We start from the raw sequence: 21,647 nt of genomic DNA, 5'->3' as shown, positions 1-21,647 counted from the left end.
CACTCTTTTCTCAAGTCCAGTGAGTATGCTTATAATCATTGCTTTAAATACTCCTTAAGACATGTTACTGATATCTGTTTTACTTCGCTGTCTGGCTGTGACCTTGTCCAGTTCTTTCATTTGGGATAAATTTCTTATTTTAAAAAAGATTTTACTTATTTATTAATAAAGACAGAGAGAGAGAGAGAGACAGTGTGTGTGTGTGTGTGTGTGTGTGTGCGCGCGCGCGCGCTCGCACCAGAGGAGGGGCAGGAGAGAGAAGACTCCCTTTTGAGCAGGGAGCCCAACATGGGGCTCAATCCCAAGACCCTGAGATCATGACCTAAGCCGAAGGCAGATGCTTAACTGACTGAGCCACCCAGGCGCCCTCATTTGGGATAAGTTTTTGTCTTCTCATTTTGTCTACATCTCTGCCTGTTTCTCCTGTTCTTGAGGGTAATGACCTTCTGGAGAATAGGTGTTATAATGTCCTACCATGTAGTATCCTTGTTTCCCAAGCCTGGTGATTCTGGGACTGTCTCCAGTATGTGGTGTGTATATTCTCTTTTATCCTGGCTGCTTTATCCTTCAGGCCAGTTATCTGGAGAGGCTCTCTTTGGCTGTCGTGGGCAGTGTTTGGTCCTTGCACTGAATGTGGCACATTTTAACCAGATGTGCTCAGTCTGCTTGTGAAGTAAGACCTATCACCACTGCCAGCAGAACTACAAAACTCCTGAGTCGGGACACGTGTGAGCAAGTGTTTGGGCTGGTCTTCTTGGGGAGGGGGCCTGCCATGCTGGGACTGAGGCAAACATGACTGTGAGGGACAGTTCCACTGGAGCACAAACACAGGGGGTGCTTGGTATCAGCAAGTTAGGTAGTGAGTGTGAGCATAGTGTTGTTTCCTGCAGGTGGCCCTGTACTTATGCTGAGGGGTGGGGGAAGAAGATGAATATGGCCAGTTCCTTTGTTCCTAGAGTGGTCTCTCCATGAACACTGCCTCTCTGGGATATCTTCTGAAAGGAGTGAATAACCTCCCCACTGTGTGCCCTAGGTGCTCTTCAGATCTCTGTTTCCATTTTGTATGTCTGCAGGTTGTTTGCTGGCCTTCTCTCCAAGAGTAGCACAGTTCCTTCCAGGCTCTAAGAACTCCAGGCTTTAGGCCCCACTGGTTGCCAGAAGGCACGAAATTTGAAATTTGGCCCCTCTTACTTTCTAAACCAGTTACTGTGGGAATTTGTTTCCCCCGTGTTCCCCCATCTCCATCCTTGTCTGTGACCCTGGCTGCATCCTCACCGCAGCACCAGGATCCATCAGCTCTCCTGAGCCACATGTCTGTATTTCCCACTTTTTTAATGTGGCTTTTTCTCTACCTTAAGTTGTGGAGTTTGTTCTGCCTGTATTCAGGTCAGTTTGGGGGGCATTTAGGGTGATTTGGTAGTTATCTAGTTTTGTTTGTGGGTCAGGGTGAGCTTGGGATCTTCCAAACCACTGTCTAAGATCAGTTTTCATATCAACTTATATTTGATCCGAGACCCATCCAAAATGAGCACCCATCCAGTGTAGCTCAGGACTCTGTGCTTGAATATGAAAAGATGCCCTGACTTTTTGTTTCTGCTGGAGTTCTCGTAGAGCATTTTTCCTAAATGCAGCTTTCCTTCTTGAATTCCATGCTATTCATAGTTTGCTACAAACACAAATAAAGTAATTTCTTAAAGAGAGCAACTGTTTAATTATGGTTAAGAAGCTGTGCTACAGAGTCAGAAAGCCTAGCTTTCAATCCCATATCTACTGGGATTGACTTTGGACAAGTTAGCTTCTTTGTACTCCATTTGTAAAATCAGGATAATTGTATGTACTCTTTGGGTGGTGACCATTAAATAATGCACATATGGGATAAGTACACCACTTGGTATGTGAGCACTCAGTAAATATTTGTTATTACTGGCATTGATTATTATGGGAGTATGTTTAGGGATGATATAGATATAAAAAAAATCCAATTGTAATCTCTTCTTTTAAGATAAAACAACATTCCCAAGATCCTTATTCTGCATATTCTCATTAGTACGTTGGAGATAGCCTCATGAGTATATTGTAGATATTGTGTAACTAGAGAAGCCTGGTCCTACATCACTCTTGATAACATGTTGGGTATGTTAGGAACACATTTATTTCTCTAAGGCCCTGAGGTACTTCTGATTGCTTTTCTTTCTGGAGAAAAATTAGCTGGATAAGAGGTAGTAACCCACACAAAACACAAAACTAATTTGCAAAATATGCATCATGAAACTAGATCCAGTTGGACTGGGAGAGACCGAAAAAGCAGTAAATAAAAATTCCTGAAGAGGAATAGATAATAATCTGCTTTCCTGTCTGAAAGGCTTCACATCCTTTAGCACATGTGACTGTCTACCAGGATAATATTTTGTCTCCTGCCTAGAGACCATTGACTATGGTGCATCCCTCCCAGAATTACCAGGGGTTTTAGGACAGAAAGAAAAGGGCTGAACTAACAAATAAATTAAGAGCACAATGTTTGCTGTATGGAAGCCCTTAGTGAATGTTAATTATTGTTCTATCCTCTATAGTTTAAAAAAATAATTATTTTTGTTGTGGTGTCAACTTTGACCTACCCACCTTTCTCTTCATACATCTATACAAAAATCTCAGAATTACTAAAATTAGTTAATCTCAAATGAATTGAAATTGAGTTACTCTCAAATGAATACATTTGGCTGAAGTATACGATCTAGTCATCCTGTTCACCCAGACCCATACCCTTAGTGTAGGTGTTACACAGTGAAATGCTCTTCTTTCCTTCAAAAGCAGAAAAAAAAAAAAATGGAGCAGACAATTTGGTTAATCCACCAGCCAAGGTAAGATCTATCAGATGTTTAATTATACTTGAGATGTATTTGCCGTCATGTACTTATATATATTTGTACTGTTGGAACTGAGCATAAACTATTCCAAAGACCAGTAAGAATCTAAAAATGGCTAATATTTTAGAAGATTTTTTAAAATTAAATTTATATTTTTTTAATTTTTAAATTTATTTGACAGAGATCACAAGTAGGCAGAGAGGCAGGCAGAGAGAGAGAAGAAGGGAAGCAGGCTCCCTGCTGAGCAGAGAGCCCCATGTGGGGCTCGATCCCAGGACCCCAGGATCATGACCTGAGCCGAAGGCAGAGGCTTTAACCCACTGAGCCACCCAGGCTCCCCTTAGAAGATGTTTTGAACTTGGCTTTGCAAATATGTGAATTTGTACCTAACTTGGAATTCATTTTTATCCAAGGAAAATTATACTGGGAAGACTTCCTTAGATTTCATGGAATGCCCTTTCTGCTCAGCTTCTTCTGATACTAAAAACCGATAGCTCTCTGAGTGCTCTGTTATCCCTAGCCAAATTTGATATGGATTCCCACAAACCTCTGTGGACCATGTACAGTTAGAATTTGTGTTTCAAAATGCTTTACTGTTAGTGTTTGCATAACGATACATGCTGTGATCTCCCAAAGTTGGTAAACTAACTAAATACTATTTGTCTGATATATTTTGGACTCTAATTTTTAGTTATCTGTAGCACAGAATGGCTGTCTCCTTTAATTAGTTACCAGAAATTGTTAGAAAAATCCCTGCTCCTTTCTGCTCACAAAACCTCTTAAGGGCTCACTGTCGGCAGAAGAGTTGAATCTGTGTTGATCATATACACTTGATTTTAGAAAGATCTTACTGGTAACATTTCCAAAAAATTTCTGATTGTCACAATTTAAATTTTAATAATCTTAAAACATAAATTTTTCTTTTAATTATATTTGATTTATACTCACATGTCTTCTTTTTTTTTTAAACCTAACTAAGCTAAGGATATGGGGTTTCAATTCTTTCTAAAGTAATTTGAGGCATTTCTCCTAACTAATTGAGTTACGAGTAATTATAAAGGTGATCTGCTTTCTCCTAATACGGCAGCCTATGCTCAAGATTGTGCACACTGTGTCTCCAGATGTAGTTTCTCTTTTTCTCTAAGCATGCATGCAAAATGGTAAACAAAGGAGTAGTTTTGGTACATTTTTTAAAAATTTTAAATTAAATTGATGCTTACAAAAGATTTTTTAAATAAATCTGAATAAGGCTGGTAGTTTAGCGAATAGTACTGTGTTGATGTTCATTTCCTTATTTTGATCATTATATGTTGTTCATGTAAGAAAATACTCTTGTTTGTAGGAAATGTAGGCTTTATCCAGTGCTAAAGGGCTGATCATGTCTGCAGCTTACATTTTTGTTTTTTTAATAGTATGGTAGCGGTGATGGTGTGTGTGTGTGTGTAGCAGGGAGAGAATGTGATTTTAAAAGGTGGTAAAATTTGGGGCCTTGGGGCAATAAGTAAAGTTAATTGAAAAAAAGATACTATAAACAAAAGAGCAAGATATAAAATCATTTTCCTCAGCTGTATAAAAATAAGATGGAAGGCAAAAATGTCAAATTATTGGATTCTAAACTTCTAGTTTTTTTTATACATTTCTCTTCAATTTTTCTATTCTGAATATCTGTTTCTTTTAACTGTATATCCCACAGGGCAGGGATTTTCATGTTTCATTTCCTAGAAATGTGCCCGATACAGAGTAGATGTCAAAAAGATCTTTTGCTGAGTGTGGATGATTAATTGAAAATTGGTGTTTATTGAATATGTACGTATTGAATCTTTAATAAACTTCTCCATTTACAATTTAGGAAGTGGAGTGAAATACCATAGTACACTATTGACCCTAAAAAATGAAACTCCCTCCCAATGTAAAAAACTGATCCATTGAAAGTTAAAGTAAACTGATAATTAAAGTATGATTTTTTATATTTTTCTTAATTTTTTTCCTTATATTTCCTTGATAGATTCTTCAGTTTGAAGATATCTTGGCCAGTACTTTCTATCGAGAGCACTTTCGAACGTACATGGAAAGGATGGACAAGAGAGCTCTGATTAGTTTTTGGGAGTCTGTGGAATATTTAAAGAGTGCTAACAAGGTAGTATATAAAGCATCAAAAGAATATTAATCACTAGCTGATGAAAACTTGCATGTTAGACACTGTATCTGTGTTTTTCTGTGAAGCTGTAAGATAAGTATATACTTAAAAGACTATTTAAAACCAAATATAATAATGAATTATTGTCTAGCCCCTAATGGTAAATAAAATTAGATTTTATTTTACAAAAAACACACCTTTGAATGTGTAGTCAAGGGAAAAAGTGACTTAAAAGTGTACCGAAATACTGCATTTACTTTCAGGTAGTTATTTTTTTTAACACATTGTAAAAAGACATCTCTCTCTTTCTCTCTCTCTCTCTCTCTCTTCTCTCCACACTGCTGTTTATAATGAATTGATCTTGTCATCTGAACCTCAGTCTCATAACCATATTATTTTAATGTCATATTCATGTGTGTAATTTATATGACTGTTCTTCTTTTATTTCATTTAAAATATAATTGAATTAATGGGGCCTGGATGGCTCAGCCAGTTTAGTGGCTGACTATTGGTTTCAGCTCAGGTCATGATCTCAGGGTCCTGGGATTAAGCCTCCCATTGGGCTCTGCACTCAGCGGGGAGTTTGCTTGTGGATTCTCTCTCTCCCTCCTCCTCTCTCCCTGCTCTCTCTCTCAAATAAATAAATAAACAAATAAATCTTTAAAAAAACAAACAAGGGGCGCCTGGGTGGCTCAGTGGGTTAAGCCGCTGCCTTCGGCTCAGGTCATGATCTCAGGGTCCTGGGATCGAGTCCCGCATTGGGCTCTCTCTGCTCAGCAGGGAGCCTGCTTCCTCCTCTCTCTCTCTCTGCCTCTCTGCCCACTTGTGATTTCTCTCTGTCAAATAAATAAATAAAATCTTTAAAAAAATAAAAAAATAAAAAAACAAACAAAATATAATTGAATTAAGAAACACAATGAAACAAGATGGGATTGGGAGGGAGACAAACCATAAGTGACTCTTAATCTCACAAAACAAACTGAGGGTTGCTGGGGGGAGGGGGTTTGGGAGAAGGGGGTGGGATTATGGACATTGGGGAGGGTATGTGCTTTGGTGAGTGCTGTGAAGTGTGTAAACCTGGTGATTCACAGACCTGTACCCCTGGGGATAAAAATATATGTTTATAAAAAATAAAAAATTTAAAAAAAAAAAAAGAAACACAAAAGAACATTTTTGGTTATAGATGCCTCTTACAATGAAAACCCCAACAATAAGCATCATGTTTTGCGCTCAGCAATGTCTCAATACATTTAACGATTAAAGACTGTGAAATATGTATGTTAGATGTGTTTATAACTATATGGGACAGTATGTATAACATACATATGTATTTTGAGAGGCTTACTAAAATAAGCACGAAGAGCAGTGGGTACATTAAATTACTATTTGCACTTTATATGAGTGTTGGCAGAACTCAATACCAACTTAAAATACATCATAAATCACAAACTACCTCTTTTTTGTTTTTTTGTAAAAGATTTTTATTTACTTATTTGAGAGAGAGAGGGAGGGAACACAAGAAGGGAGAGGGGTAGAGGCAGAGGGAGAAGCAAACTCCCCGCCTGAGTCGGGACCCTGATGTGGGCCTCCCTTCTGGGACTCCAGGATTTTGACCTGAGCTGAAGGCTGATGCTTAAAGGACCGAGCCATGCAGGTGCTCCACAAACTACGTTGGTTAAGGAATTAAATTCATTCTCATAGTATTTTTAAATTCTCTTAGAAATGCCTTTCATTGTTAATTTGTAAGCCACAAATTACCTCATTTTAACAAATACTGTTTTTGCCCACTTTATTACACGTTTTATTTACTAGACTTGATTCCAAATGACTTTTGGCTGGTCTCAAAGGAATATTGCAAAGAACAATCTAAAGAATTTTTCTAAACTACTGAAAACGATTCAGAAGATTTCAGTGGAGTAAGAGCATATAACTTTGTCAAATGCAACACTGATTTGGATGTGAAATTTATGGGATGTTTATTAAATTCACAGTCTTCATTTGTTAAGTTGCTTGTCTTCATTTTTTTCTTTTTAAAGATTTTATTTATTTCAGAGAGAGAGAGAGAGAGAGTGCGTGAGCAGGGGGAGGAGCAGAGGGAGAGAGAGAGGGAATAAATCTCCAGCAGACTCCACGCTGAGTGGCAGGCCCTAAGACCCAGAGATCATGACCTGAGCTGAAACCAAGAGTTGGATGCTCAGCCACCCAGGCACCCCTCTCTTTATTTTCACTCCTATTGAAGACTCTGTGTAACATTCCTAGAGTTAATGAGATGTGTCTAGAGGAAATATAAATATTATGTCAGCCAGAAGGGCTATTTGCATTTGTGAGCTGGCTGGCTGTGACCTACGTGTAACGTTTACAGCTAAGTCCTCTAATATAAGCTTGATTATAATGCAATAATCATCATTCTGAAAGAACATTTTTCGTCTTTTCTTAAATTATACAATACTGATTTTTTTTTCTCTAGTGAGAAATGGCACTTCCAATTATTTATATTAGATTTTTAAAAGCCAAATTAAATTTAACTGACATTTGAGCTGTGGTGTTCAGATTTACGATAAGGAGTCCATTGCAAGAAGAGAACTGTTGTCATTTTTCTCCTTCCAGCATTTCAAAGACATTACATTTGTTAACTACTCAACTGAAGTTTCATTTTAAGGAGCCAGTTGTCTTGTCAGGGTCTGCCTCTTGCCCCTTGCTTCTGAATGTGCATACAAAACCCAAAGAGCCGCACTGAAATGTACAGTGTACATTCCTCATGTCTTCCTTCCAGCTTAGAAATGTAGAAAGTTCTGAAGATAATCCTTTTTGTCAGAGGTGATATTTCTTACCTTTCTTGTTCATTTTTCTGTCTTTTCAGAATGAAATTCCTCAATTAGTTGGCGAAATTTACCAGAATTTCTTTGTGGAAAGCAAAGAAATATCTGTGGAAAAATCACTTTACAAAGAAATCCAGCAGTGTCTTGTAGGAAATAAAGGTATTGAAGTGTTCTGCAAAATCCAGGGAGATGTTTATGAGACCCTAAAGGATAGGTATTACCCTTCGTTCATTGTCAGTGACCTGTATGAGAAGCTGATGCTGAAAGAGGAAGAGAAAAATGTCTCCCAGTTGATTTCCAGCAAGGATGAACTGGTGAGTCACCTTTAATTTTCTCCTCCCTTCGCAGTGGTTAAGCTTCAAAAGTGATCAGGTAGGCTCATATTGTATAAGCGGAATTTGGTGTGCGCCTTCATCTTTTAATTTACCGACTTCTTCCCTTGTTCCTGTGAAAACTGACTCCTGCTGCCTGGTGTCAAGTCAGAGACCTCACTGCCCCGTCTAGACCTGAGACATACCCTGAAAATGCGAAGGCAGAAAGCCTGTGGGGTGGGGCATTTGTGGCCTAGACCAGATAAGAGAATCCGTAGAACATGGTGCAGCCTGAGAATAGTCAAAGGATGGGAACATAAGGAGAGGAAGAGAATGTGGGCGGAGTTACAGGAAATATTTTGGAGTTAAAAAATATCAAATGTAAGTAAGATAGATGTTCCAAAGAAAACCTTGCTCGGCCACACCTGAAGTCTAATATTCTTAAACGTGTTGCCATTTAATTGGAGAACTACAATTGCCACCTGTCATTTACTATTAATGATTTACATGGGTTTTAAGATTTGTGAAGGTGCAAATAAAAACAAAATGTTTTATAGTCACCCTACTTGGAAAGATGGTAATTGATCACGGATTTTTTTTTTCTGCCCAGTGGTATCTCAAGCCCTAGGGAATCAAGTGCTTGCTCTCGATGATATTAGAAGTCAATATCTCTGAACTGTTAAATTCATTCCTTCAGACTTTTTAAAAGATTTGTTACTTAGTTCTTTATACTTTCAGTGTATAATACCACCAAACTGGTCCAAAAGTCATTACTCATTGCATCTTATTTTTAAGATAGGTCAATTTGTTTAATTTTTTATTATTTATTTATTATTTTTTGGTCAGATTATTTTAACTGTGTTACCTCTCTCCCTCAAAAATTAAAATGGTTAATTTGCAAATGCTGTAGAAGAGGTTATTCAGACTAATTAAAAATGTCAGTACCCAACAGATAAATTGAGGAAGGTCTTGAACTAACAGTTGATATGAAAGGCAAACAAATACGAAAAATTGTCCAACTTCACCTTGGACTCAAGAGTAATATGTATCACTGATCTTTTGAAAGATCCTACTTCTAAAAATTTATCTTAAGATAATAACTAAAGGGTAGAAAAGTATATATATATAATGGAGTTTGCTTTAGTACGTTTGGGATAGCAAACCAGCAGAATAAACCCAGAGTAGGAACAGCAGCAGGAATATGTGTTGGTGTACTATCAATTCCCAGGATATTATAGAGCCATAAAAATTAAAATTTTATGTTTTTATTATGTTTAAACTGTAATCAATACCCTCAAAATAAGCAGCATTGTGAGTTATATGGAAAAGACAGAATACATGTTTATGTATACAAAGTGTACTATACTATGTCATGATATGTACATTGCGGACAAAGATTTGAAAGACCCTACAAAAATAAAAAGAGCTTGGTTTTTTAGGACTATTAATACTTATTTTTGTCGAAAAAAGTTATTGTTTGTTACTTACTAATTACCAAAAATTAGAAGAAAAAATTCTGGAAGAACGTTAAGGACTATAAACAAAGAAGAAGGCTGTTCTCAGCTGTTCTTTCCACTGCCCTGCACAAATCTGTTTTATATGCTGTCTGTTGGTAGTCTATCCAGATTTTAAAAGTTACACAGTTCTTTATGAATCTTAAGTCACTTTGCTTTTATTTAATTAATTTTAAGTCCCTTTGAAATGCTAACCATTTTACTTGTAAAATGATCTACCTGTTGATTTATAAAATACATCTTCAAGAGAAGGACTGAACAAAGTGTATACTGAAAATACTTTCACTAATGGGGATTTGGAAATTTTATTTTATCTTATTTTTTTAAAGATTTTATTTATTTATTTGACAGAAAGAGAGAGAGAGAGAGAGCACAAGCAGTGAGGAGCAGCAGAGGGAGAGGGAGAAGCAGGCTTCCCAAGGACAAAGGAGACTGATGTGGGGCTCAATCCCACGATCCTGGGATCATGATCTAAGCTGAAGGCAGAACCTTAACCAACTGAGCCACTCAGGTGCTCTGGAAATCTTATTTTAAAGAGACTTGCTTGAGTTTTCTATAATATTCTTTGGAGCCGGAAAGGAAGCCAAGTGTTTCTCAGTGTCTTTGTCCAGGATTAGGCACGGATCATTCGGTTGGGCTGGACAGAGAACTCAGTTGCATTCCTTTGTTCCAAGCAGGTTCCCTTGGGTGTACAATCTGGAAAATAATGGTATGGAATCCACCCCAGGCCCTCCTACTTCAGGCTTAATGATGTTTCTTTTTTCAGTGCAGTTCCAGATAACTTTGATTTGTTACTTTATTGAGGCAAAGCAGCCAGCTCCTGGGCTTTCTACCATAGAGTCTTTCCTTAGTGGGATCTAGTATTGGGCACAGTGTAATCATATCAAGCTTATACACTAGTAATAATGGTTGAACAGTCCAGCATCAGAAGATAGTGTGGTTCATGTGACTTTCTCCCCCAGGGCCCAGGAATTGAGGCTGGTGAGGAAGCTGTAGATGAAGGCACCAGCCGGATTAATGAACAAGCCAGTTTTGCTGTAAACAAACTACGAGAACTAAATGAGAAACTTGAATATAAAAGGCAAGCTCTAAATTCTATTCAAAATGCACCAAAACCTGACAAGAAGGTAACTCTTTTGCTTTCAAGGTTGTATTTGAAAGTTTCCACTTTCCGATTTGATAAAGTTTTCAGTTTATGTTTGCAAATCATCACAATTTCCTTAAAAAGAATTTTAACTGTTAAGTTCCATTGTCAATTTTTTGCTTCTAGTATAGAATGAGAAAAGTAGTTGCTTTTAGTCTTCCATGGCTTGGGGTTCTCCCTCAGTCATCAGCGGTGAGTAGCTCCGTGTTCTCTCACCTGGCTTGCCTATGGTACCTTTACAGAAGAGGGCAAAGCATTTCCTTGTGCCAGTCACAGCCCCAGCTGATGGTAAAAAGCAGGTTCAGAAGGTTTAGGCTGGGAATACTTCCTGTAGGCTTTTTGAGCAAGGACAGAGTCCTTGCAGCCTTCGTGTTCAGGAGAGTTTGAAGTGAAACTTCTGTCCTCACACCACAGAGTTACATATCCTTACAGGTTTTCTCATGAAAGAGATCCATAGCCTTTTTAAAAAAAAAAATAGAATTACTTATTTTTTAAAAATTGTTGCAAAATATACATAACATAAAGCCTACCATTTCAACCGTTCTGTACAGATCAGTGTCTGCATTCACACTGTTATGCAACTGTCACTCCCATTCCATCGCAGGACTCCTTTCATATGGCAGAATTGAAGCCCTGTACCCATTAAATAATACTTCCCATTGCCCGCTCCCCAGCCCCCTGGAAACCACCATTCTGCTTACTATCTCTTACAGATTTAACTACTCTGAAATACATCATGAGTGGAGTCATACAGCATTCATCCTTTTGTGACTGGTTTATTTCACTTAGTATAATGTCTTCAAGGTTCATTCATATTATACTGTGTGTCAGAACTTCCTTCCTTTTTAAGGCTAAGTAATTTTCCACTGTGTGTATATATAACATTTTGTTTATCCATTCACCCATCAGTGGACATTTGGTTTGCTGCCATCTTTTGAGTATCATGAATAATCCTGCCATGGACATGGGTGTATAAATATCCTTTCAAGGTCTTGCTTTCAGCTCTTCTGAGCATGTACCCAGAAGTAGAATTCCTGGGTCATATGGTAATTCTGTTTTTAATTCTTCGAGGAGCATCCATACTTTTTTTCCATAATGGCAGCAGCATTTAATACCTTCTCACCAACAGTCCATGTAGTTTCTGATTTCTGTATATCCTCACTAATAATTGTTGTTTTTCAGTTTTTTGATAGTAACCATCCCAATGGGTATGAGGTGGTAGTTCATTGTGGTTTTGATTTGCATCCCACTAATGACTAATGAGTATCTTGTCATGCATTTTTTTTGTCATTTATATAAATTTTTTTTGAGAAATGTCTATTCAAGTCCTTTGCCCATTTTTTAATCAGACTGTTTGGTTTTTGTTTTTACGTTTTTAGAGTTCCCTATATATTCTAGATGTTAATACCTTATGAGATATTTGATTTACAAATATTCCCTCCAACTCCGTGGGTTGCCTTTTTACTGTGTTGATAGTATTTGCACAGAAGTTTTAAATTTTTATGAAATCCAGTTTTCCTATATTTTCTTTTGTTGCCTTTGCCTTTGGTGTCATAGCCAACAAGTCTTTGCTACTTTAATGTTATGAAGCTTTTCCCTATGTTTTCTACTAAGAATTTATAGTTTTAGCTCTTATGTTTAGGTCTTTTCTCCATTTTGAGTTAATTGTTGTTTAGGAGTTTAGGGAAGTGTCTCACTTCATTATTTAGCATGTAGGTATCCAATTTTCTGAGCACTCTTTATTGAAGAGATTGTTCTTTTCCCATTGATTGCTGTTGGCACCACTGTCAAAAATCCTTTGGCCTATATACAAAGGTTTATTTCTTGGCTGTCTATTCTAGTCCATTGGTCTACATGTTTGTCTTTATGTCACTACCATACGTTTTGATTAGTGTAGCTTTATAGTAAGTATCGAAATCAGGAAGTGTGAGTCCTCCAACTTTGTTCTTTTTTAAGATTGTTTTGTCTATTCAGTATCCCTTGAGATTCCGTATGAATTTTACAATGGATTTTTCTATTTTTGCAAAATACATTAGAATTTTTAGAGGTATTGTGTTCAGTCTGTAGATCACTTTGGGTAGCACTGTCTTCTTAGCAATGTTTAGTCTTCTAATCCATGAACATTGGAGATCATTCCATATAGTTATGTCTTCAATTTCTTTCATCAGTGTTTTTTAGTTTTCACTGTAGAAGTCTTTCACTCCCTTATTTAATTCCTATTTTAAAAATTTTATGCTATCTTAATTGGAATTGTTTTCTTAGATTTCCTTTTTAGATTGTCCATTGTTAGTGTATAGAAATACAGCGTATTTTTCCTGTTGATTTAAATATCCTACTACTTTGCTGAATTGTGCAGCATTGCAAGTAATTTAATAACTCTCAGGATGTTTTCCCTTTGGCAGATTGTTTTAAAGTTGAAGGAGGAGATAATTCTAATAGAGAAAGAACGCACAGACCTACAGCTGCACATGGCAAGAACAGATTGGTGGTGTGAGAACCTCGGAATGTGGAAAGCCTCCATCACCAGTGGAGAGGTAGTTCTTACTGCTTTTCCTCCCAATTAATTTTAAGAGTATATCTTTATACGGAAGATTTTGTCCTAGAGAATTAAGGTTGAGGGTAGAAAACCTATGTTTGTTCTTGTAGACTGCATTTGTCATTCCTTCTCTGCTGTTTTCACTCTGTCACACCTGTGACTGCGAGTTATAGGAGGGCTGCCTGGTATAGATCTGTTTTCATTCCACTTCAGGTTCTCCTTATTCACCGGAATTGTAAGCAACTTTCAGATAGGGACAGTTAATGTCTCTGAATTGACATTTTATTTTTCCATTAACAATTGAAATAAAATTGGAAGGCGCTTTTTGAAATTTGGTGGTGAAAATTAAAAATTTAAGTGTCTCTGAGTGCTCCATTCTGCTGATTTCATTCACTTAAATCTCAGTTGCTATAAGATCTTTAATAATGAATATTTTTTCCTTTGAATTAGAAAATATTTTGCCGTTCTTTGAGGAATATGGGTAACAGTTTTCAGAATATGCTATATCCTTTTTGTCTTTGAAAATAATTTCTTTTCAAGTAGAGAAGCATGTGGGCATTTACATTGTTAATTTTGACAACTTCTTCATTCCCGCCTGCCTTACTCTCAGTCCTGTGGAAATCTGGAGTTGAAGGTCAGGTCCACACAGAAACGAGATCATGAGTAACATAGTGTTAATGTTCACACTCTTACTATGGTGTGGGGTGGCTTGAAATTCATAATCTTAAATTCACCTCTAGATTACATAGCAGACAAAGCGTGTTCTCCAAAAGCCACTGTGAAAGCACACACAGTACATGAGTGCTTGACCAAGTGCTTCACCATGTCTTTGGTACTTACTAGCACTCCCATCAAGGTAAGCTGCAGGAATTTGCTGTGAGACATTGGTCATGGAAAAGATAGTGGATAAGGCACTGAGGAGTCCCCTGAGTGCCAGAGTTCACAAGGCAGTCCCATGGGGATTATGTGGAAGATATGTCTGCATCATGCCAGAGTCTTCTGAACTCTGATCCGGGCTGACTTCCTTACTAGATGTGTGATCCTACAACAACCGAAGGACCCTGTGCATGCTCTGATCTCCTGTGTCCTCACAGTGGGATAAAGATCCTACCTCATGGGGCCCCGGGCATGCTCCGGGAGTCTTGTCTCCTTTGCCTTCCTTATTGAGTCTTTGTCTCTAATTCAGTTTGTAATACCAATTCAAGCTTAAATTCAGTGTGTTTTGTTTTTTCTCTTAATCTATTTATGTTAAGTATAATAATGGCCTTTCTGAATTGTGATATTGTATATATATGTTAAGGAACTGTGCTAAGGAATTATCTAAGTTGGAAGGTAGAGGAAATTATGTGTTTCAATGTAAAATTTCATGGAAATTGAAATCCTGGTTTGTTGAATCCAGAAATTAAACTGGGGAAGGCTTTATCCTTTCCTGAGACAGGTTTTGGCATATCTCACACTTGTTTGCTTGCTGTTCATTTGTCTTTTCAAAGAAACACACTTAAGATGTTAATTAAGTCCACTATATTAGTTTTCTTTTGATGTGTAACAAATTACCACAAATTTCATGGCTTCAAACAACACCCATTTATTAGCTCACAATTCTGTAGGTTGAAAGATTTAACTAGACTCTCTCATTCTCTACTCATTGCATCATAAGGCTGAAATCAACATACTGGCCAGACTGAGTTCTTTTCTGGAGACTGGGGGAAAAATCCACTTCCAAGCTCAGTCGGGTTGTTGGCAGAAAGTTCCCTGTGGTTGTGGACCTGTCTCTGTTCTCTTGCTGTCAGTGGAAGATGCATTCCCCCCCACTCGCCCTTCTCCATCTTCACACTAGCACCACGTGTGCAGTCTTTCTTGTACTTCCAGTCTTTCTGATGTCTTCTCCTGCCACTTGCCCAAGGAATCTCTCTGCTCTTCAAGGGCTTGTGTGATTAGGTTAGGCCCACCCAGGTAATCCCTTGTGTTAATTTCAGCTGTCAAATGTAACATAACCTAATTGCAAGAATGGATTCCATGATATTCATAGTTCAGGGATGAATACACTAAGGAGGGCATATACACTAAGGGCATATACACTATATATACAGGGCATGTACGCTAAGGAGTGGGAGGTCTTGGGGCTATTTAAAAATCATGCCTACTGTATCTGCTCACCACCCTTTTGTTGTGTTTGTTTTTTTCAAGGTTACAGAAGAGAATGGTGAGCAAATGCCTTGTTACTTTGTTATGGTAAGCTTACAAGAAGTTGGAGGAGTTGAAACTAAGAACTGGACCGTCCCCAGGAGGCTCAGTGAGTTCCAGAATTTGCACCGGAAACTTAGTGAGGTATGAATACTCATGAATACAAGGTGTAGAATTACGAAGCAAGAAGATATGTAAGAGCTCCTTTCAAGTTTTTACATATAAAGAAACTAATTAACCTTTCTCCTTTGCTGTGGATACTGGCAAAGTGGCATTTTCAGCCTGACATTTGGAAATTAACTAATAGACCAAACCATTTTCGTAGAAATCCTTCAGGACAAAGAATTGTCTGATCTCAATTGAGCCTCATAGAACCTCAGGGCTGAGAGAGGGCTAGGGATCACTTAGGGCCACTGGTTTTTGAAGCTGCCAGTCGTGACCTTTTTAGTGGGTGGAATCAATTAATGATTGTAGCGACAAGAAGAACATAGAATATATTAGATTTCAGGGACACCTAGGTGGCTTAGTCATTAAGCATTTGCCTTTGCTTTGGGTCACGATCCCGGGGTCCTGGGATTGAGCCCCATGTTGGGCTCCCTGCTCAGCAGAGCAGGAAGCCTGCTTCTCCCTCTCCCTCTCCCCCTGCTTGTGTTCCTGCTTTCACTGCCTCTCTTTCTCTGTCAAGTAAATAAATAGAGTCTTTTAAAAAGAAAAAAAAAAAGAAGAAGAATATATTGGATTTCAGCACTAAGAGTAAGGGTCATAAAGTGTTATGGTTGAAAGCACAGACTCAGGATCCACACTGCTTGTGTTTGGATCCTAACTGTACTATTTAGTAGCATATGACCTGGTACTTGTCACTGTGTCTCGCTGTCTCTCTTCGTCAGTAAAGTACAAATATGATAATGCCCATGTCTCCTATCTCTCAGACTTTTTGTGAGAATTAAGGGAATAAATGCATACAAAGCATTGAGAAGAAGGTGTAGCACCTACCAAGCATTATCGTGTTGGTGGTGGTAGTAGTAGCAATGAGCATTGTTTCATAGAACTTCTTAGTTTTATGGGTGGGTTATATTTTATATGTAGATATGCATGTATGTGTGTGTCACATGTTGCAACATAGCATGTATTTCCTCCTGTGAGTTTTAGTTAAAAATGTCAGAAACCTTCTAATCTAGGTCAGTTCTTTTAAGAGGAGAGGAACTGACCCCGGAGAGTTTGATCAGTCTATCACAGGACCTGTTCCTAGTGGCCCAAACCATATTGGAATCCGGATCATCTTATTTTTCATTCCTTATCCCCCCATCTTTCTCAGGAACTGCATCTTCTCTAACTCTCCTCCTCTTGAAGATGATGGCCCTCTTCCCTGGCAACTGAAGCACTCTTTGGTCACTTCTCCTTTTGTTTCTGTTCATTGTTCTCTGGCTCAGAATGAACGGACACTGGTAAAATCCTGTGGTCACCTATTAGATTGCTCTTCTGCGAATGAAATGTGTCTGTTTCCTTTAACCTTTTCTCTGAAGGGGATTTAAAAAAAAAAAAAAAAAACACTTGTAATCACTAACTTATGAATACTGTAATTTCTTCAAGTGCTTTTAAAACGATGGTGGCCAAAGTCAAGCGTCCTGCCCCAGTACTTCTCAAAGGGAATGCTGTCACAGTTGCAGTGTGGAAAGTGAAATCTCTGTCTTAATAAAAAATTACATTTTTCCCAAAATGTGTGAGTAAAATTGATCCTACAGAAAAGTGTGTCATTTGCCCTGTAACAAACCAGTGTGAAAGTTCAGTATCCATCCAATTGCTGATAAAAACAGAAGGAAGGAGAAAAAGGAATTTAGGGGAGATTTTGAAATAAAATATATATGGAAAGTGTTCTTTGAAAAAAAAAACAAGTAGACTGAAGCCTTAGAGGAAATAAACCTTATAAAATTCTATGTCTGTCTTTTAGTCTCATTTTCCTTATCTATAGCTGATCCCTGGAGTTCTTTTCTTACCCTTAGAATTTACTCTCCTGTGACTTTTCATTTTTGTGTATGAACCCTTCCTATTGACAGCAGGGACAAGAAGCACCTTTTCAGGTCCCTGGTGAATTTTAATCTTCCCTTCTGACTCTCACTGCCTCTTTCATTTCTTGAAAATTGTACCCTAAATTTGAGCCCTGATTTGCACGTCTCCTTGGGCACATGCCATTGTACCCCTGATTCTTCTGTGGGCTCTGTGGGAAGGGCTAGTTTTTCCTTCCCCAGTACCCAAGTACTTGCATGCACTTGTTACAAGTGACTTCTCTTGCTGTGGCCAGGCCAGCAGGGTACTCCTGTGCGTGGAGGATGACAACAGCAGTCAAAGCAATTGCAGGCAGAGGCTGTGTTCACTGACTTTCAATGCCAGTTGGTTTCATTAAGTGTATTCATCTGGCCCCAATGCCTTCATGAAGGGCCAGTGTTTGGAAATGGGGGCAGAGTCTGGAGCATTTGGAACCCACTGCCCTCCTAGGGTCTGAGGTTAGACTGGCAGAGTTCTGTGTGGGAACGGGCATGAAGAACACAGAATTTGTGGTCAGATGGATCTGGGTTTTAATCCTGATCTTTAATTGTCTCATATGTGAAATCGGAATAACAATTGCCAACTCTTCGAGCTGTTATCACACACGCCGAGCTTCTAGCACAGTGTCTGACAGAATGTAGGACTGATCAGTGCACAAAGGGGCTGTTATTATTTGTTGATATATTATTATTCATGTACTTGCATTTTGCAGTTTGCCACTGAAGGACAATAATTTTTCTTTCTGTTGTTTTTCCAAATGGGATAACTTTTTCACAAAGATGCTGTAAACAAAGCATGTTCTAATAGGAAGATTTTCTTCCCGTGAGCCAGGCGTCCACACCTAGAGTCTTGTGCTTTGGTGTGTGTTGTGTGAATCTACCTGAGCAGCCTGGCATCTGCACTGGCCAGCTCCCAGGCGTTCGGAGTCCTAGGGATGAGCTTTAGCTCTTTTCATCAAATGTCCCATTCCTCTCGATTCCATGAGCCTGATTAGAACAAGTTGCAAACCTCAGAGGAACAAGTATAGGAGGAAGGTTGTTTTGTTCTAATTATAATTCTAAACTTTTTTTTTTTAACATGAAAATATGATTCGAGATGCTAACATTTAATGTTTTCCTCCACAGTGTTTCCCTTCTTTAAAAAAAGTTCAGTTGCCTTCTCTCAGCAAGCTGCCTTTCAAATCTATAGATCACAAGTTTATGGAGAAGTCAAAGAATCAATTAAATAAGTTTTTACAGGTAAGCAACTGAAAAGTTTTGGATACGAAAGGAAAAATTCGTTATTGGGGTTAAACTGTCATCATTCTAAGAGCTTGCTTGTTTGCTTCCTGGTCTTATAGGTCATGCCAGATCCTTAAAATATTTTTGGTTTGCTTGTTTGTTAATAATTAAGGTATGGGGGTGCCTGGGTGACTCAATGGGTTAAAGCCTCTGCCTTCAGCTCAGATCATGATCTCAGGGTCCTGGGATCAAGCCCTGCATCGGGCTCTTTGCTCAGTGGGGAGCCTGCTTCCCCCTCTCTCTACCTGCCTCTCTGCCTACTTGTGATCTCTGTCTGTCAAATAAATAAATAAAATCTTTTAAAAAAAGAAAAAATAATTAAAGTATGCGATGCACACACAAAATATAAATACAGAAAATATAAAATATGTACAGTACAGATAGCATGTGTGTAACTTGTCCTTTTCTGCATACTGAGCCCACCCTGTAACTAGCACCCAGGCCAGTACTTCCTTCCTGTCATGGCCTTCGTCCCAGGGTGGTGGCGATCCCAGCTACTAATCACACAGATACAGTTGTCTTTGAACTTCCTGTAAATGGGGTCATGCAGTGTAGGCTCCTTTGTGTCTGACCTCTTTCACTCAACAACTGTGATCAGAGGATCTGTCCATAGTGCTGTTCTGGTTGTAGATTATTTGCTTTCACGACTGTGTAGGTTTTTCACTGTGCAAATACACTACGGTCTATTCATCCCACTGTTGACAAGCATTTGGACCATTTCCAGTGGAGGCTATCTTGAAGAGGGCTTCTATAGAATGGTACTTAACTTGTGGTGAATCTGTGTTGTGTGGTACCTCCGGGTCTGGGTTTCTTCGTTTGTCCAAGTGGTTGTGGCAGTTTTTACACTGTGACCACAGCACATCAGGGTTCTGATGGCTCTCCCTCCTCCCCCCAACTCTTCTCTGCCTGTTTCTCTTTCGTCCTCCTGGTGGGTATGTGCTGGTATCTCACTGTGGTTTTAGTTTGCATTTCCCCTGGCGGCTAATGAAGTGGAGCACCAGTCTGGGTGTTACTGGCTACTCGGATAGTTTCTCTGATGAATTGTCTGGTCAAGTTGAGTCTGCTCTTCCGTCATGTTGCCCATCTTTTCCACACCGCCTTGTGGGACTTCTGCATGGGATTTAGATGGGAATCTCTTGTCAGACCACTTATGTTGCAAATACCTTCTCCCTTTCTGTGGATGGCCTTTTCCGTCTCTTAATGATTTCATTTCGTGAACAGAAATTCTCACTTTTAATTTAATCCACTATATCAATTTTGTCTTTTATGATTATGCCTCTGTGCCTCTTAAGAAATCTTTGCCTACTCCAAAGTCCTAAAGATACTCTCCTGATTTTTTCTAAATGCTTTATTCTTTGTCTTCAGTCCATTTTTAGAGAATAAGGCCAAACATATACTACCCTTGATAGCAACCACTATTTATTTTTCCTTAGCTGGTCCCTCTGTATTCAGAAGATGGTTAATTTACTCAAAGCATGGACCCCAAAGCCCATATAGTCTTTGGAGGCATGGAACTTTGCATCATGAAACACTTTTTGGCTATATAGTGGTAGCTAGATGGCCTAGGATTTTTAAATAATAGATGTTGCCAAACTCTTAGTGAAGGCTTTATTTTAAAACATAGTTGTTCAATCAGAAGTATGGGTCATTGTTAAAATAGATTTAAGTCAGAGTCGCTTTGAAAGTGTTAGTCTCTTTTTTCTACTATTCCTATCTTCCTCTTTCTCTCTCTCTCTATATATTTATATATGTGTGTGTATTTTATGTATATATGTATCCTAAAGTTTTTCTAAGATGCAAATTATTTTATTCCCCGAGGGAAACTTTCATTTTATAATAAAATAATATATAAATATGTGCGTATATGTACATATAATATAATGTAATATAGAGTAAATTTCCCTTAGGAAATAAAACAATTTACACCTTGAAAAACTCTCTGAGTTTAATTATGGCAGAACTGGATTAGAGAATCGCCAAAGTTTATTTAAATGCTCTTACATGAAAATTTGAAACTGAAATACTACCATTTTGTTGCTGATTCAAAATATCTAGGAAATAATTAAACTCACTCCCACACTGTACATGATTAAATCATTTGGATGAGCTAACAATCTCGTCTGTGAAATAGAAGTGTATTTTTCAAAATTCAGGACTTCTCAGCTTAAAGTGTGTAGCTTTGGAACCCTCCAGCTGACTCTCTTGTTTCCTTCCAGCCTCTGCTGTTGGGAGGGTCTCTGTTTGTCTGGCCTTTCCTGCTGTCGCAGACCCCACACTCTGGACCTGCACTTTCGGGGGTACAGGAAGGGCGCAAAATGTTCTTTTATTGGATTGGTGGTTGTGAAAGTGGGTTAGTGAGTTCTACTGTTGTGCCAAGAGAAACTGCACTCTGAGACCCTGCCGATAGGTTGTGGGGACATGAACAGGCTTCAGCTAAGCCAGATGAAACAGTGGTGTCTTTTGTGTGACCTTTTGTCTTTTAATCAAGAGGATTTTAAGTCAGGAAATAATAATTTAGATTGTTTTGCATTTCCTCAAAGACTCTTTGATAAAGCCCTAGCCATTGAATATATGTTATACAGCAGACTGTCTTTTCATAATTGTTGTCCCACCAACCGCAAACAGGAAAAGTAAGGTGCAGAATGCTTCGTCTTTTATTGGGTCCACAGGACCTTCCAGAAAAAGAGATTCCACTGAGTGTGTGTTTACTTGATTGCTTATTTATGACAAATGGTTTTCTAGTGAAGCATACGAATCGCACAGATACCTAATAACCTAGCTACTCATGGCACCTGGGTGGCTCAAGTTGGTTGAG

At 38.4% G+C, this 21,647-nt stretch overlaps 2 protein-coding genes across 6 annotated transcripts in view; one reads left to right on the top strand and one right to left on the bottom strand.

The window, feature by feature from the left end:
• CENPU (centromere protein U) overlaps positions 1-21,647 on the bottom strand; it is a 627,562-nt gene that overhangs the window by 521,562 nt on the left and 84,353 nt on the right. The gene's annotated exons all lie outside the window — the stretch shown is intronic.
• The window catches only part of SNX25 (sorting nexin 25), a 129,264-nt gene that overhangs the window by 95,845 nt on the left and 11,772 nt on the right, over positions 1-21,647 (top strand). For 4 of the 5 annotated variants that reach the window (XM_082715717.1, XM_082715715.1, XM_082715716.1 and 1 more), the window contains 6 exons: positions 4,870-5,001; positions 7,862-8,134; positions 10,608-10,772; positions 13,192-13,323; positions 15,513-15,653; positions 18,677-18,790. In XM_082715717.1, coding sequence (XP_082571843.1) covers positions 4,870-5,001; positions 7,862-8,134; positions 10,608-10,772; positions 13,192-13,323; positions 15,513-15,653; positions 18,677-18,790 — 957 coding nt within the window. The other variant, XM_082715718.1, reaches the window with a different exon arrangement.

The sequence above is a fragment of the Mustela nivalis genome (assembly GCF_964662115.1).
Source record: "Mustela nivalis genome assembly, chromosome: 20".
Classification (NCBI taxonomy): domain Eukaryota; kingdom Metazoa; phylum Chordata; class Mammalia; order Carnivora; family Mustelidae; genus Mustela; species Mustela nivalis.
The sequence above is the reverse complement of the archived record's forward strand: the minus strand, read 5'-3'. Positions and strand labels throughout refer to the sequence as shown.